The sequence below is a fragment of the Pogoniulus pusillus genome, chromosome 20, assembly GCF_015220805.1.
Source record: "Pogoniulus pusillus isolate bPogPus1 chromosome 20, bPogPus1.pri, whole genome shotgun sequence".
NCBI lineage: Eukaryota > Metazoa > Chordata > Aves > Piciformes > Lybiidae > Pogoniulus > Pogoniulus pusillus.
This window is the reverse complement of record NC_087283.1, coordinates 22,769,085-22,783,510: the sequence shown is the minus strand read 5'-3', so window position 1 is coordinate 22,783,510 and position 14,426 is coordinate 22,769,085. Positions and strand designations below refer to the sequence as shown.

Here is a 14,426-nt window from a genome sequence, read left to right as displayed (position 1 = left end):
ATTCCAGCCCAGGTCCTCTCCTCCTGTCCCCTGAGCCCAGGGGGCAGAGCCCAGCCCCAGCTGGCTGCAGCCTCCTCTCAGGGAGCTGCACAGAGCAATGAGCTCTGCCTCAGCCTCCTCTCCTCAGAGGCTATCAAACACCAATCCCTTATCTCCCTGCAGCAGTGATGGACGTGTGGGACATGTGCCATGGCTGGAGATGTGCCAGGGGAGGGACATGTGCCATGGCTGGAGATGTGCCAGGGGAGGGACATGTGCCATGGCTGGAGCTGTGCCATGGGAGGGACAAAGCAGCAGAGCAGGAGCCGCAGGGAGGGAGGGTTGGGTGCAGCTGGGCTGTGGCTGCCTGCCTGTGACAGGGGTGCTGCTGCCTGCTGTCCTGCCCCATGCTTGGACCTTTCCCCAGTTCCAAGCAGCAAGCCCAGAGCTGCTGCTGCTGCTGCTCTGGCAGCCACACGAGGCAGGGGCTGCAGTAGGGCATGCAGCAGGCACAGGACTTATGGCAAGCAGCCAATCTGCAGGTGGCACCAAGCTGAGGGGTGAGGTTGGTAAGGCTGATGGATGGCATCCATCCAGGGGCGCATGGGCAGGCTGGAGAGGTGGCTGAGAGCCTCCTGAGGTTCGGCAAGGTCCTGCACCTCGGTGAGAGCAATCCTCGATGTCAGCCCAGGCAGGGGGTGAGGAGATTGAGAGCAGCCCTGCAGAGAAGGCCTTGGAGGTGCTGGTGGGGGAGAGGCTGGGCAGGAGGCAGCAGTGGGCACTGGCAGCACAGAAGGCCAAGGGCAGCCTGGGCTGCATCCACAGCAGCGTGGGCAGAGGTGGAGAGAGGAGATCCTGCCCCTCTGCTCTGCTCTGCTCTGGGGAGACCTCAGCTGTGGGACCCCAGCATAGGAGAGACCTGAGCCTGATGGAGAGGGTCCAGAGGAGGCCACAGAGATGATCAGAGGTCTGGAGAAGCTCTGCTGTGGGCACAGGCTGGCAGAGTTGGTGCTGTGCAGCCTGGAGAAGAGAAGGCTCCAGTGAGACCTTAGGGCAGGCTCCAGTGCCTGAAGGAGCTACAAGGAGGCTGCAGAGGGACTTCTCCCAAAGGCCTGCAGGGGCAGGAGCAGGGGCAGTGGTCTGGGAGGAGAGCAGAGCAGATGCAGATTGGATGTGAGGAACAAGCTCTGCCCCAGGAGGCTGCTGGAGCACTGCAGCAGGCTGCCCAGGGAGGTGGTGGAGGCCTCATCCCTGGAGACATCCAGGCTCAGCCTGGCTGTGTCCCTGTGCAGCCTGCTCTGGCTGGAGGTGTCCCTGCTGCCTGCAGGGGCTTGGACAGGAGGATCTGGGAGGGTCTCTTTTAACTCAGTGCAATCTGTGAAGCTGTGAACCAACAGGCACAAGGGAGGCAACAGGCATGGGGCACAGGGTGTGCAGTGAGAGCAGGGTGTGCAGTGAGCACAGGGTGTGCAGTGAGAGCAGGGTGTGCAGTGAGCGCAGGGTGTGCAGTGAGAGCAGGGTGTGCAGTGAGAGCAGGGTGTGCAGTGAGCGCAGGGTGTGCAGTGAGAGCAGGGTGTGCAGAGGGGACAGGGTGTGCAGTGAGAGCAGGCTGTGCAGTGGGCAGAGAGCACGCAGTGGGCACAGGGTGTGCAGTGAGAGCAGGCTGTGCAGTGGGCAGAGAGCACGCAGTGGGCACAGGGTGTGCAGTGAGAGCAGGCTGTGCAGTGGGCAGAGAGCATGCAGTGGGCACAGGGTGTGCAGAGGGCAGAGAGCATGCAGTGAGAGCAGGGTGTGCAGAGGGCACAGGATGTGCAGTGGGCACAGGGTGTGCAGAGGGCACAGGATGTGCAGTGGGCACAGGGTGTGCAGCAACCATGAGGCCTGCAGCGAGCCGAGAAGCAATAGGCAGAGGAGAGCATGCAACAGGCAGAGGGCATGCAACAGGCAGAGGAGGGCATGCAACGGGCAGAGGGCATGCAACGGGCAGAGGAGGGCATGCAACAGGCAGAGGAGGGCATGCAACGGGCAGAGGGCATGCAACAGGCAGAGGAGGGCATGCAACGGGCAGAGGGCATGCAACAGGCAGAGGAGGGCATGCAACAGGCAGAGGAGGGCATGCAAGGGGCAGAGGGCATGCAACAGGCAGAGGAGGGCAGGCAACAGGCAGAAGAGGGCATGCAACAGGCAGAGGAAGGCATGCAACAGGCAGAGGGCATGCAACAGGCAGAGGAGGGCATGCAATGGGCAGAGGGCATGCAACAGGCAGAGGAGGGCAGGCAACAGGCAGAAGAGGGCATGCAATGGGCAGAGGGCATGCAACAGGCAGAGGAGGGCATGCAATGGGCAGAGGGCATGCAACAGGCAGAGGAGGGCATGCAGCGGGCAGAGGAAGGCATGTAACAGGCAGAGGGCATGCAACAGGCAGAGGAGGGCATGCAACAGGCAGAGGAGGGCATGCAACAGGCAGAGGGCATGCAACAGGCAGAGGAGGGCATGCACCAGGCAGAGGAGGGCATGCAACAGGCAGAGGAAGGCATGCAACAGGCAGTGGGCATGCAACAGGCAGAGGAGGGCATGCAACAGGCAGAGAAGGGCATGCAACAGGCAGAGAAGGGCATGCAACAGGCAGAGGGCATGCAACAGGCAGAGGAAGGCATGTAACAGGCAGAGGGCATGCAGCAGGCAGAGGAGGGCATGCAACAGGCAGAGGAAGGCATGCAACAGGCAGAGGAAGGCATGCAACAGGCAGAGGGCATGCAACAGGCAGAGGAGGGCATGCACCAGGCAGAGGAAGGCATGCAACAGGCAGTGGGCATGCAACAGGCAGAGGAGGGCATGCAACGGGCAGAGGGCATGCAACAGGCAGAGAAGGGCATGCAACAGGCAGAGGGCATGCAACAGGCAGAGGAAGGCATGTAACAGGCAGAGGGCATGCAGCAGGCAGAGGAGGGCATGCAACAGGCAGAGGAAGGCATGTAACAGGCAGAGGGCATGCAACAGGCAGAGGGCATGCAACAGGCAGAGGAGAGCATGCAACAGGCAGAGGGGGGCATGCAACAGGCAGAGGGGGGCATGCAACAGGCAGAGGAGAGCATGCAAGAGGCAGAGGAGGGCATGCAACAGGCAGAGGAAGGCATGCAACAGGCAGAGGAGGGCATGCAACAGGCAGAGGAAGGCATGTAACAGGCAGAGGGCATGCAACAGGCAGAGGAAGGCATGTAACAGGCAGAGGGCATGCCACAGGCAGAGGAGGGCATGCAAGAGGCAGAGGAGGGCATGCAAGAGGCAGAGGAGGGCATGCAGCAGGCAGAGGAAGGCATGCAACAGGCAGAGGAGAGCATGCAAGAGGCAGAGGAGGGCATGCAACAGGCAGAGGAAGGCATGCAACAGGCAGAGGAGGGCATGCAACAGGCAGAGGAAGGCATGTAACAGGCAGAGGGCATGCAACAGGCAGAGGAAGGCATGTAACAGGCAGAGGGCATGCCACAGGCAGAGGAGGGCATGCAAGAGGCAGAGGAGGGCATGCAAGAGGCAGAGGAGGGCATGCAGCAGGCAGAGGAGGGCATGCAACGGGCAGAGGAAGGCATGCAACAGGCAGAGGGCATGCAACAGGCAGAGGGCATGCAACAGGCAGAGGAGGACATGCAACGGGCAGAGGGCATGCAGCAGGCGGAGCAGCCTCCCGCAGCCTGCCCCGCGGCGCAGCTGTTGGCAGCAGCTGGCAGCGCTCCGCGGAGATGCCCCCGTGGGCTGCCCCCGGCCGTGGGCGGCTCTCGGGAGCGGCTGCGCCCTGCCCCGCGTCACGGCCGGGCGGGGCTCGGCCCCGGCGCTGAGCCGCTGCCAACTTTTGCTTTCGTTTGCCCGGCTGGAGCCCGGCTGAGGGCTGCGGAGCCGCCCCCGGGGCCCGGCCCTCGCCTGCCCGTCGGGCTGCTGCCTGCCCCCCGGTGAGTGCCGTAGGGACTGCGGGGGCGGCCGAGGGACCCCCTGGCTGCGAGCTCCGTCTGCAGCCCCGCGGCAAACCCCTGCTGCCCCCCGGGGCGGGGCAGGGCAGGGCAGGGCAGGCGCTGCCCGAGGGCACCCCGGCGGTGCCAGCCGGCGGCAGCGGGGACCGCCTGCCCCCCGGCAGCGTGCGGAGGGGGGTCGCGGCCGCGGCTCGCTGGCGGCTCCGGTGGTGGTGTCCCCGTGGGTGTGAGCCCCTCGGAGGGGAGCTGGCTCCTGCCCTGCAGCAGCGGCCTGCAGTTGTGGGGGGCACCCCGGAGGGACGCTTGGCACAGGGGCTGGAGCACTGCAGGGCACGGCAGTTGGCGCTGCCAGGGGGCAGGATCAGAGGACAGCGCAGCAGGTGTAGGGGTGCCCTCGGTGCTGGGGCTGTGTGGTGGCACCCAGCAGGGCACGAGGAGGGGGTCCAGGCCGAGGTGGGACTGCGTGGAAGGGTCCAGCTCCCACCCTGTGGGCACTTCACCATGAGCTTCGCTGCTCTCTCCTGGAGCCCAGCAGCTGCTGTGCCACAGCTGGGGGTGGCAGAGGGGCAGCAGGAGGCGGTGGATTTGTGCTCGGTGCCTGTGAGGCTGCCTCAGCTCTGGCCCGGGCAGGGGAGGTGCCATGAGTGGCCATGGAGGTGGTGAGGGGAGCAGTGGCTGGTACTGGTGAGCCCCAGGAGCCCCCTGTGCTGGTGGGACTGGCTGGGGGCGTTTGTTCCACTCGGCTGCTTCAGAGCATCTGCTCTGCCCCTGGCTGCCCCTTGGCAGTCCTCAGTGCCAGCAGGCAGTGGGCAGCGTTGGCCTGGGTGAGCGGACACAGAGAGAGCCGTGAGGAGCTGTGCTGAGGGGGGAGGTCTGTAGGAAGCAGGCAGGGGATGGCCTCGTTCTGCCCAGCCGCCGTGGGGGTGGCTCTGGGCCACAGCTGGGCTGGGGGCGGTGGCGCCTGGAGAGCATCCGAAGCCTTGCTCGGTGCTGCTGTCAGTGATGCAGGAGCAGCAGAGCAGCTCTGCCACAGGGGTGAAACATCCAAACCGATGGCCACTAATGCCCTGCCTCCTCAGGGCCTTCTCTGCTGGCACTGCTGCCCTGCTGGCACTGCTGCCAGCTGGGATCAGCTGCACTGCCGCAGCACCTGCTGCTGCCCCTGCTGCCTGGGGCGCCAGGGAGGCTGATGCTGTGCCACCTTTGCATGGAGGGAAAGGGTCCCTCAGCAGCCCACAAGGTGCTGGGAGTCCTCTTGTGGTGCCTCCAGCACAGGAGGGGCCTGGAGCTGCTGGGCAGGGGCCAGAGGAGGCCACCGAGAGGCTGAGAGGCTGCTGGAGAAGCTCTGCTGTGGGCACAGGCTGGCAGAGTTGGGGCTGTGCAGCCTGGGGAGGAGAAGGCTGCAGGGAGAGCTGAGAGCAGCCTTGCAGTGCCTGAAGGGGCTGCAGGGGAGCTGGGAGGGACTCTGGGCAAGGGCTGGCAGTGCCAGGAGGAGGGAGAATGGCTTGGAGCTGGGAGAGGGGGAAGAAACTGTTGGCAGTGAGGGTGGAGAGAGACTGGCACAGGTTGCCCAGGGAGGTTGTGGCTGCCCCCTCCCTGGAGGTGTTGAATTGGGTGAGGCTTCAGTCTCCTGGCACCCACTCCTCAGCTATTTAGACACTGATCAGGCAACCACCAGCACACCACAGCTCAGCCAGGCAGAGGCCAAATGAGGGGACCCAGGCTGAAGCTGTGGCAGGGCAGGTGTGGGCTGGCTGTGAGGAGGAAGCTGCTGGCAGAGAGAGTGATTGGCACTGGCATGGGCTGCCCAGGGAGGTGGTGGAGTGGCCGTGGCTGGAGGGGTTGGAGCCAAGGCTGGCTGGGCACTGAGTGCCATGGTCTGGTTGTTTGGGCAGGGCTGGGTGCTAGGTTGGCACTTTGAGCTGTCAGGACCTGGAGGACAGGCACACAGGGAGCTGGCAGGACCTGGAGGACAGGCACACAGGGAGCTGGCAGGACCTGGAGGACAGGCACACAGGGAGCTGTCAGGACCTGGAGGACAGGCACGTAGGCTGTGGTGGCACAGTGGTGGCATGAAGCGTTTGGCTTGCACCCAGGACTGGCTCTGCCTGCTCTGCCTCTTGGTGGCTTTCCTGGGGAGCTGCTGGCCCAGGCTCTGGAGCCTCCCCAGCTGTGCTGCCTGCCTTAAGGCAGAGCATCAGGCAGCTGCTGAGGCTGGCAGAGGCCTCTCAGAGCACCAAGCCCAAGCAGTGCCCTGCAGCCCACAGCCCCAGCCCCAGCCCCAAGACACCTCCCCTCTGCCAGGGGAATTTGGGAGCCTTTGGGCTCAGCCCCAGCCCAGCCTCCCATTCTTCCAGCCTGGCTCTGTCTCACAGGGTGGGGGAAGGTCCTCTGGTGGGAGTCAGTGGGCACTGGCAGCCCAGAGAGCCCAGCAGAGGCTGGGCTGCAGCAGCAGCAGTGTGGGCAGCAGGGCCAGGGAGGGGATTGTGCCCTCTGCTCTGCTCTGCTGAGCCCACAGCTGCAGCCCTGTGCCCAGCTCTGGAGCCTGTGCCAGGAGAGGGCTGGAAGGTGCCCAGAGGAGGGCAGGAGGATGCTCAGAGGGCTGGAGCTGCCCTGCTGTGGGCACAGGCTGAGAGAGTTGGGGCTGTGCAGGCTGGGAAGGAGAAGGCTGCAGGGAGAGCTTCTGCAGGGGCTGCAGGAGAGCTGGGGAGGGACTTGTGAGGGTATGGGGGGTGCTAGGGCTGGGGGGGATGGAGCAGAAGTAGGAGTGGGGAGATGGAGATTGGATGCCAGGAAGGAGCTGCTCAGCAGGAGGGTGCTGAGAGCCTGGCACAGGTTGCCCAGGGAGGTGCTGGAAGCCTCATGCCTGGAGGTGCCTCAGGCCAGGCTGGAGGTGGCTGTGGGCAGCCTGCTCTGGTGTGAGGTGTCCCTGCCCATGGCAGGGGTTGCAGCTGGGTGGTCCCTGGGGTCCCTTCCAGCCCTGCCACTTGTGTGACTCTGTGAGTCTGTGCCACAGGGGCAGCCTGCAGGGCACTGCCCAGTGCCAGCATCCCCCTGCAGCTGCCCAGGGCAGAGGCATTTGCTGAGGGCCAGCAGCAGGATGCTGTGCAGGTGACTGAGTGGCTGTGCAGGGAGGAGCAGTGAGGCTGCTCTGGAGACCAGGGGCAGGCTGGAGGCTCCTCTGTGTCACCAAAGAGCACAGCAGAGGCCTCACCCAGCCTGGCACTCAGCACCTGCAGGGAGGGGGCAGCCACAGCCTCCCTGGGCAGCCTGTGCCAGGCTCTGCCCACCCTCACTGCCAACAAGTCCTCCCTCCTCTCCACTCTCCCTCTCCCCTCTCCCAGCTCAGAGCCATTCTCCCTCCTCCTGGCACTGCCAGCCCTTGCCCAAAGTCCCTCCCCAGCTCCCCTCCAGCCCCTTCAGGCACTGCAAGGCTGCTCTCAGCTCTCCCTGCAGCCTTCTCCTCCCCAGGCTGCACAGCCCCAACTCTGCCAGCCTGTGCCCACAGCAGAGCTTCTCCAGCAGCCTCTCAGCCTCTCGGTGGCCTCCTCTGGCCCCTGCCCAGCAGCTCCAGGCCCTTCCTGTGCTGGGTTCCCAGAGCTGGAGGCAGTGCTGCAGGGGAGGGCTGAGCAGAGCAGATTGGAGGGGCAGAATCCCCTCCCTGTGCTGCTGCTCTGCCTGCTCTGGCTGCAGCCAGCACACAGCTGGCTCTGGGCTGCAGCCACCAGTGCTGCCTGCTGGGCACTTGGGCACCCCCTGACCCCCCCAAGGCCTTCTGCTGCAGGCTGCTCTGCAGCCACTGCTCCCCAGCCTGGCTCTGTGCTGGGCACTGCCCTGCCCCAGCTGCTCAGCCAGCCTGGCTCTGTGCTGGGCACTGCCCTGCCCCAGCTGCTCAGCCAGCTTGGCTCTGTGCTGGGCACTGCCCTGCCCCAGCTGCTCCCCAGCCTGGCTCTGTGCTGGGCACTGCCCTGCCCCAGCTGCTCCCCAGCCTGGCTCTCTGCTGGGCACTGCCCTGCCCCAGCTGCTCAGCCAGCCTGGCTCTATGCTGGGCACTGCCCTGCCCCAGCTGCTCCTCAGCCTGGCTCTGTGCTGGGCACTGCCCTGCCCCAGCTGCTCAGCCAGCCTGGCTTTATGCTGGGCACTGCCCTGCCCCAGCTGCTCAGCCAGCCTGGCTCTATGCTGGGCACTGCCCGGGCAGGCAGTTTTGTGTGCCCATGTGGGGGTTGTGTCCTTACAGGCAGAGCAGATCCCCGCAGCTCTCTGCCCTGAGCCAGCCCTGCCTGCACTCACCACTTCAGGTGCCCATGGCCATTGCCTGCCTGCAGTGCTGGGGGAGCTGGGCAGGCTGAGCCAGGGGCTGGAGTGTGCCAGGAGGATGTTTTGGTGCCTGCCAGCCCTGGGAAAAAGCTTTTCCCTCTGAGTCATTTTGTTGCCTCTGCTTCTTGTGAGTCGGTGCCTGGGTCTGGGGGGGGAAGGGGAGATGGAAAAAGCCAGCCCAGCTCTGCCTGCTGCAGCAGGAGCAGGCCCATGCCAGCACAGCTGCCCCCTGTTTGCTGTGTGGATGGAGTGGCAGACAGCAGCAGAAATAGCTCAGGGCTGCCTATTTTAGGACCTCAATTGCATGATCTGTGCATTAAAGGACAAGAAAACAAGGAGGAGGAGGAGGAGGAGGGGGAGGAGGAGGAGGAGGAGGAATAAAGTCCTTGGTGGAGCTGCAGCTGTCCCCGTGGGCTGCAGAGGGCAGAGGCAGCTGCCGTGGGGGTGGCACTCACCCAGCCAGCGGCCCTGGGGCTCTGGTGGTGGCAGGGCCAGGAGGAGCTGGGCTCTGCAGAGGCACAGGGGATGGCTGCCTGCCCACAGCTGGCCCTGCTTTGGTGCCACACATGCCAGGGGGTTGGGGTGGAGCAGTGTGGACAGCTCCTGACAGCTTCATTAGTGGTCTGGAATGGAGGCACCCTCGGTCAGTCTGCAGCTGGCACCAGAGTGGGTGGCAGTGTGGGTCTGCTGCAGGGCAGGGAGGCTGTGCAGAGGGCTCTGCCCAGGCTGCCCCCATGGCTGAGGGGGGCAGGTGCCCTTTGACCCCTGCCCAAGGGGCAGAAGGAGGAAGGCTCCCAGAGAGGACTGAGCTGAGGCTGTGCCCGCAGAGGCTGCTCACAGCTGCGTGCAGCAGTGCAGGGCCCCCACAGCCCACCTGGGCCACGCTGCCCCAGGGCCCCCCTGGTGCCACAGCCTCACACAGACCTTCCCCTGAGCCCGGCCTCCGGTGCCCTCTCTGCCCGCCCCTGCCCACCACTTCAGCCTGGCAGCTCCCGTTGGGCAGCTCCAGGCTCTAACTGGCAGCGCTGCCAAGGCTGAACCCAGGCTCTGCTGCCCTGCCAGCAGCCTGCACATCCCCCCGGGGGCACGGAGCGGGGGAAGGGGCAGGAGCTGCCTCTGCGGGCGGCTTGGCAGGGGAGCAGGGCTCGGGGGGCACGAAATGGCACCTCCCCTGGCACCTCCCGGGCCTCTCCGCGGCTCGGGGTGCCCTCAGCTCTGTGCCCCTTGCAGGCTGCCGGCAGGGAGCCTTTTCCCCCTGCCCGCTGGGCGCTCAGCCTCTCTGCCCTGCTCCTGCCCGCAGAGCGCCCGCAGCCGCCGGCCGAGCCCATGGCGCACACTGGCACTGCCCCCCCGGCGCCCGTCGGCCCCCACTGCTGCGTCTGCAGGGTGGAGCTGTCCGTCTGCGGGCACAACCTGCTGGACAGAGATGTCACCTCCAAGTCCGACCCCTTCTGCGTCCTCTTCCTGGAAGTCGACGGCAAATGGGTGGAGGTAAGCGCGGAGCTGCCTGCGCCTGCTGGGGCTGGCCCCGCTGCCGCCTGCCCCGCTGCCCCCTGCCCCCTGCCCCCTGCCCCCTGCCCCCTGCCTCCCTGCCCCCTGCCCCCCTGCCCCCTGCCTCCCTGCCCCCTGCCTCCCTGCCCCCTGCCCCCCTGCCCCCTGCCCCCCTGCCCCCTGCCCCCTGCCCCCTGCCCCCCTGCCCCCTGCCTCCCTGCCTCTGCCCCCCTGCCCCCTGCCTCCCTGCCCCCTGCCTCCCTGCCGCCTGCCCCCTGCCTCCTGCCCCCTGCCTCCCTGCTGCCTGCCTCCCTGCCCCCTGCCTCCTGCCTCCTGCCTCCTGCCTCCTGCCCCCTGCCTCCTGCCTCCATGCCTCCCTGCCTCCTGCCCCCTGCCCCCTGCCTCCCTGCCCCGCTGCGGGCAGCGCTGCCGGCTCCTGTGCCCCCCAGCCCCCCTGCGTGCCCCATGCCACCCTGGTCACTGTGTGGTCAGGTCCTCTGCTGCCCCCTGCCTCCCTGCCCCCTGCCTCCCTGCCCCGCTCCGGGCAGCGCTGGAGGTGGTGCAGTGCCCCTGGCTGGAGGTGCTGCAGAGCTGTGTGGCCATGGCACCTGGGCAGAGGGTTTGGTGCCCAGGGTGGGGCTGGGTTGCTGCTGGCCTGGATGCTCCCAGAGAGCTTTGCCAGCCCGGCCAAGGCTGTGCCCCTGTAAGGAGCAGCTGACCCCAAGGGCACCATCCAAGGTGTGCTGCAGCTGGCAGCAGGGAGGCTGCAGGGGCACAGCTCCCCTTGGCATGGGACCCTTGAGAGCTGCTCAGCCCTGCCCTGGTTGCACTGCTGAGGATCTCTCTTGCTGCCAGCAGTGTCTCTGCAGCACTTCTGCTTCCAGAGCTGCTCCACAGCACAAAGCTTTGAGGCTTCTGCTGCTTGGCTCTGCCTTCTTTTTGCTCTGTTTAGCCTCTCTCTGACTGGCACCACGGGCACTGCCTGGCAGCCCTGGGTGGCAGGCCAGGAGCTGGCATGTTGTGAGAGTCACAGAACAGGCTGGCTTGGAAAAGCCCTCCCAGGGTCATCGAGGCCAAGCAGCACCACTGTGGGCACCACAGCAGCAGCTGGCACATGGGCTGGGCTGCTGCCATGCCATGGTGCTGCCATTCACAGCATCAGCTGGCACACTGTGTGGTCTCTCCCATGCCATGGTGCTGCCATGCACAGCATCAGCTGGCACACTGTGTGGTCTCTCCCATGCCATGGTGCTGCCATGCACAGCATCAGCTGGCACACTGCGTGGCCTCTCCCATGCCATGGTGCTGCCATTCACAGCATCAGCTGGCACACTGCATGGCCTCTCCCATGCCATGGTGCTGCCATTCACAGCATCAGCTGGCACACTGTGTGGTCTCTCCCATGCCATGGTGCTGCCATGCACAGCATCAGCTGGCACACTGTGTGGCCTCTCCCATGCCATGGTGCTGCCATGCACAGCATCAGCTGGCACACTGCGTGGTCTCTCCCATGCCATGGTGCTGCCATTCACAGCATCAGCTGGCACACTGTGTGGTCTCTCTCATGCCATGGTGCTGCCATGCACAGCATCAGCTGGCACACTGTGTGGCCTCTCCCATGCCATGGTGCTGCCATTCACAGCATCAGCTGGCACACTGTGTGGCCTCTCCCATGCCATGGTGCTGCCATGCACAGCATCAGCTGGCACTCTGCGTGGCCTCTCCCATGCCATGGTGCTGCCATTCACAGCATCAGCTGGCACACTGTGTGGTCTCTCCCATGCCATGGTGCTGCCATTCACAGCATCAGCTGGCACACTGTGTGGTCTCTCCCATGCCATGGTGCTGCCATTCACAGCATCAGCTGGCACACTGTGTGGTCTCTCCCATGCCATGGTGCTGCCATTCACAGCATCAGCTGGCACACTGTGTGGTCTCTCCCATGCCATGGTGCTGCCATTCACAGCATCAGCTGGCACACTGCATGGCCTCTCCCATGCCATGGTGCTGCCATGCACAGCATCAGCTGGCACACTGTGTGATCTCTCCCATGCCATGGTGCTGCCATGCACAGCATCAGCTGGCACACTGTGTGGTCTCAGTGCAGCCAGGACCAACACCCTCCATCAGCCAGGCCTGGCAGGGGCTGGTTTGGGCTGTGGCTGGGTGCCAGGCAGGGCCAGGGCCTTGCTGGGTGGGACAGCTGGCAGAGCCTTGGCACCCTGTGCCAGCATGGCTCAGAGCCCCTGCGTGCACTGTGGCCACGCAGAGGTGTCCCTGGCCCAGGAGGGGACCTGTTGCCCGTTTGGATGGGTGAGGGTGCCAGGCTGGGGTTGGCCCTGGGCAGCTGAGCCCCTGCCCGTGGCAGGGAGCTTGGGGGAGATGACCTCTGAAGTCCCTTCCCACCCCAGAGCTGTGGTGCAGGGCATGGGTGGGCACAGCAGCGGCTGAGCAGTGTGAACCCACCCCACAGCACTGCCCCCTGAGTCCTCCTCACCCTGTGCCCGATGCCAGGCCTGCTGCAGCTGCTGCTTTGCTGCTCCAGGTCCACTGGCAGCTGTGGGGGTGCCAGTTTCTGAGCTGGGTGCCAGGGCTGTGCCCCAGGTGCCATGGCTGGGCCTGGCTGAAGGAATCTTTGTGGGTCAGCCCTGGAGGGGTTGTGGGGGAGGGGGGGAGGGAGCAAAGCACAGGCCCAGAAGTCATCTGGAGGGTGGGAGGTGGTGAATGCTCTGCCCCACTGATGCCATGCAAGAGCTGGGCTGTGGTGCCCAGAGGCAGGACTCAGCCATGCTGTTGCCTTTGTGCTGCTCTGAGCACCCACCCTGGGCACTTCTCTGCACCTGAGGTACCATCTGCCAGTCTGGGAGTGCTGGGCATCTGCAGGTGCCAGGGATGCAGGGAGCCATAGAATGGGCTGGGTTGGAAGGGACCTCACTGCTCAGCCCAGTGCCAACCCCACCCTGCCAAGGGCAGGGGGCACCTCCCACCAGCACAGGCTGCTAAGGGTCTCATCCAGGCTGGCACTGAACACCTCCAGGGAGGTTGTGAAGCACAGAAAGGGATCCAAGATCGAAGATGTGCCAGGCTCTCACCACCCTCAACCTGTGCCAGGCTCTGCCCACCCTCACTGCCAACAATTCCTCCCTCCTCTCCACTCTCCCTCTCCCCTCTCCCAGCTCCAAGCCATTCTCCCTCCTCCTGGCACTGCCAGCCCTTGCCCAAAGTCCCTCCCCAGCTCCCCTGCAGCCCCTTCAGGCACTGCAAGGCTGCTCTCAGCTCTCCCTGCAGCCTTCTCCTCCCCAGGCTGCACAGCCCCAACTCTGCCAGCCTGTGCCCACAGCAGAGCTTCTCCAGCAGCCTCTCAGCCTCTCGGTGGCCTCCTCTGGCCCCTGCCCAGCAGCTCCAGGCCCTTCCTGTGCTGGGTTCCCAGAGCTGGAGGCAGTGCTGCAGGGGAGGGCTGAGCAGAGCAGATTGGAGGGGCAGAATCCCCTCCCTGTGCTGCTGCTCTGCCTGCTCTGGCTGCAGCCAGCACACAGCTGGCTCTGGGCTGCAGCCACCAGTGCTGCCTGCTGGGCACTTGGGCACCCCCTGACCCCCCCAGGGCCTTCTGCTGCAGGCTGCTCTGCAGCCACTGCTCAGCCAGCCTGGCTCTGTGCTGGGCACTGCCCTGCCCCAGCTGCTCCCCAGCCTGGCTCTGTGCTGGGCACTGCCCTGCCCCAGCTGCTCCCCAGCCTGGCTCTGTGCTGGGCACTGCCCTGCCCCAGCTGCTCAGCCAGCCTGGCTCTGTGCTGGGCACTGCCCTGCCCCAGCTGCTCCCCAGCCTGGCTCTGTGCTGGGCACTGCCCTGCCCCAGCTGCTCCCCAGCCTGGCTCTGTGCTGGGCACTGCCCTGCCCCAGCTGCTCACCAGCCTGGCTCTGTGCTGGGCACTGCCCTGCCCCAGCTGCTCAGCCAGCCTGGCTCTGTGCTGGGCACTGCCCTGCTCCAGCTGCTCAGCCAGCCTGGCTCTGTGCTGGGCACTGCCCTGCCCCAGCTGCTCCCCAGCCTGGCTCTGTGCTGGGCACTGCCCTGCCCCAGCTGCTCACCAGCCTGGCTCTGTGCTGGGCACTGCCCTGCCCCAGCTGCTCAGCCAGCCTGGCTCTGTGCTGGGCACTGCTCTGGCAGGCAGTTTTGGGTGCTTGGAGGAGGCTCCAGGCAGACCTCAGAGTACTTGCAGGGGAGCTGCAGGCAGGCTGGGGAGGGACTGCTCAGAAGGGGCTGTGGGGACAGGCTGAGGGCAATGATTTGGAGCTGGAGCAGGGCAGAGTTAGGTTGGCATCAGGAGGGAGTTGTGCCCAGGGAGGGTGGGGAGCGCCTGGCACAGGCTGCCCAGGGAGGTGCTGGAGGCTCTGTCGATGGAGACCTCCAGGCTCAGCCTGGCTGTGTCCCTGTGCAGCCTGCTCTGGCTGGAGCTGTCCCTGCTGCCCCTGGAGGGTCCCTTCCAGCCCGGTGCAGCCTGTGCCAGGGCTGTGTTCTCTGCCTCCCCACGCCTGTCTCTCCTCCTGTGCCATGCTGCTCTGCCAGCCCACACTCGCAGCAGCTCCTGCCAAGTCTGCTCTGCTCCCGTGGGATGCTGCCCTGGAGCCTGCCCTGCCGCAGCAGCAGCTTCCCTGCCACCCTCCTCTCTGCTCTTGCCCTTC

The 14,426-nt window shown here is 65.8% G+C and overlaps 1 protein-coding gene across 2 annotated transcripts in view; it reads left to right on the top strand.

Moving 5' to 3' along the window:
- Positions 1–14,426, top strand: part of CPNE2 (copine 2) — an 80,025-nt gene that overhangs the window by 8,646 nt on the left and 56,953 nt on the right. For both annotated transcript variants that reach the window (XM_064160619.1, XM_064160620.1), the window contains exon 2: positions 9,559–9,749. In XM_064160619.1, coding sequence (XP_064016689.1) covers positions 9,585–9,749 — 165 coding nt within the window. In that variant the 5' untranslated portion in view covers positions 9,559–9,584. The remainder of the gene's footprint in view (positions 1–9,558; positions 9,750–14,426) is intronic.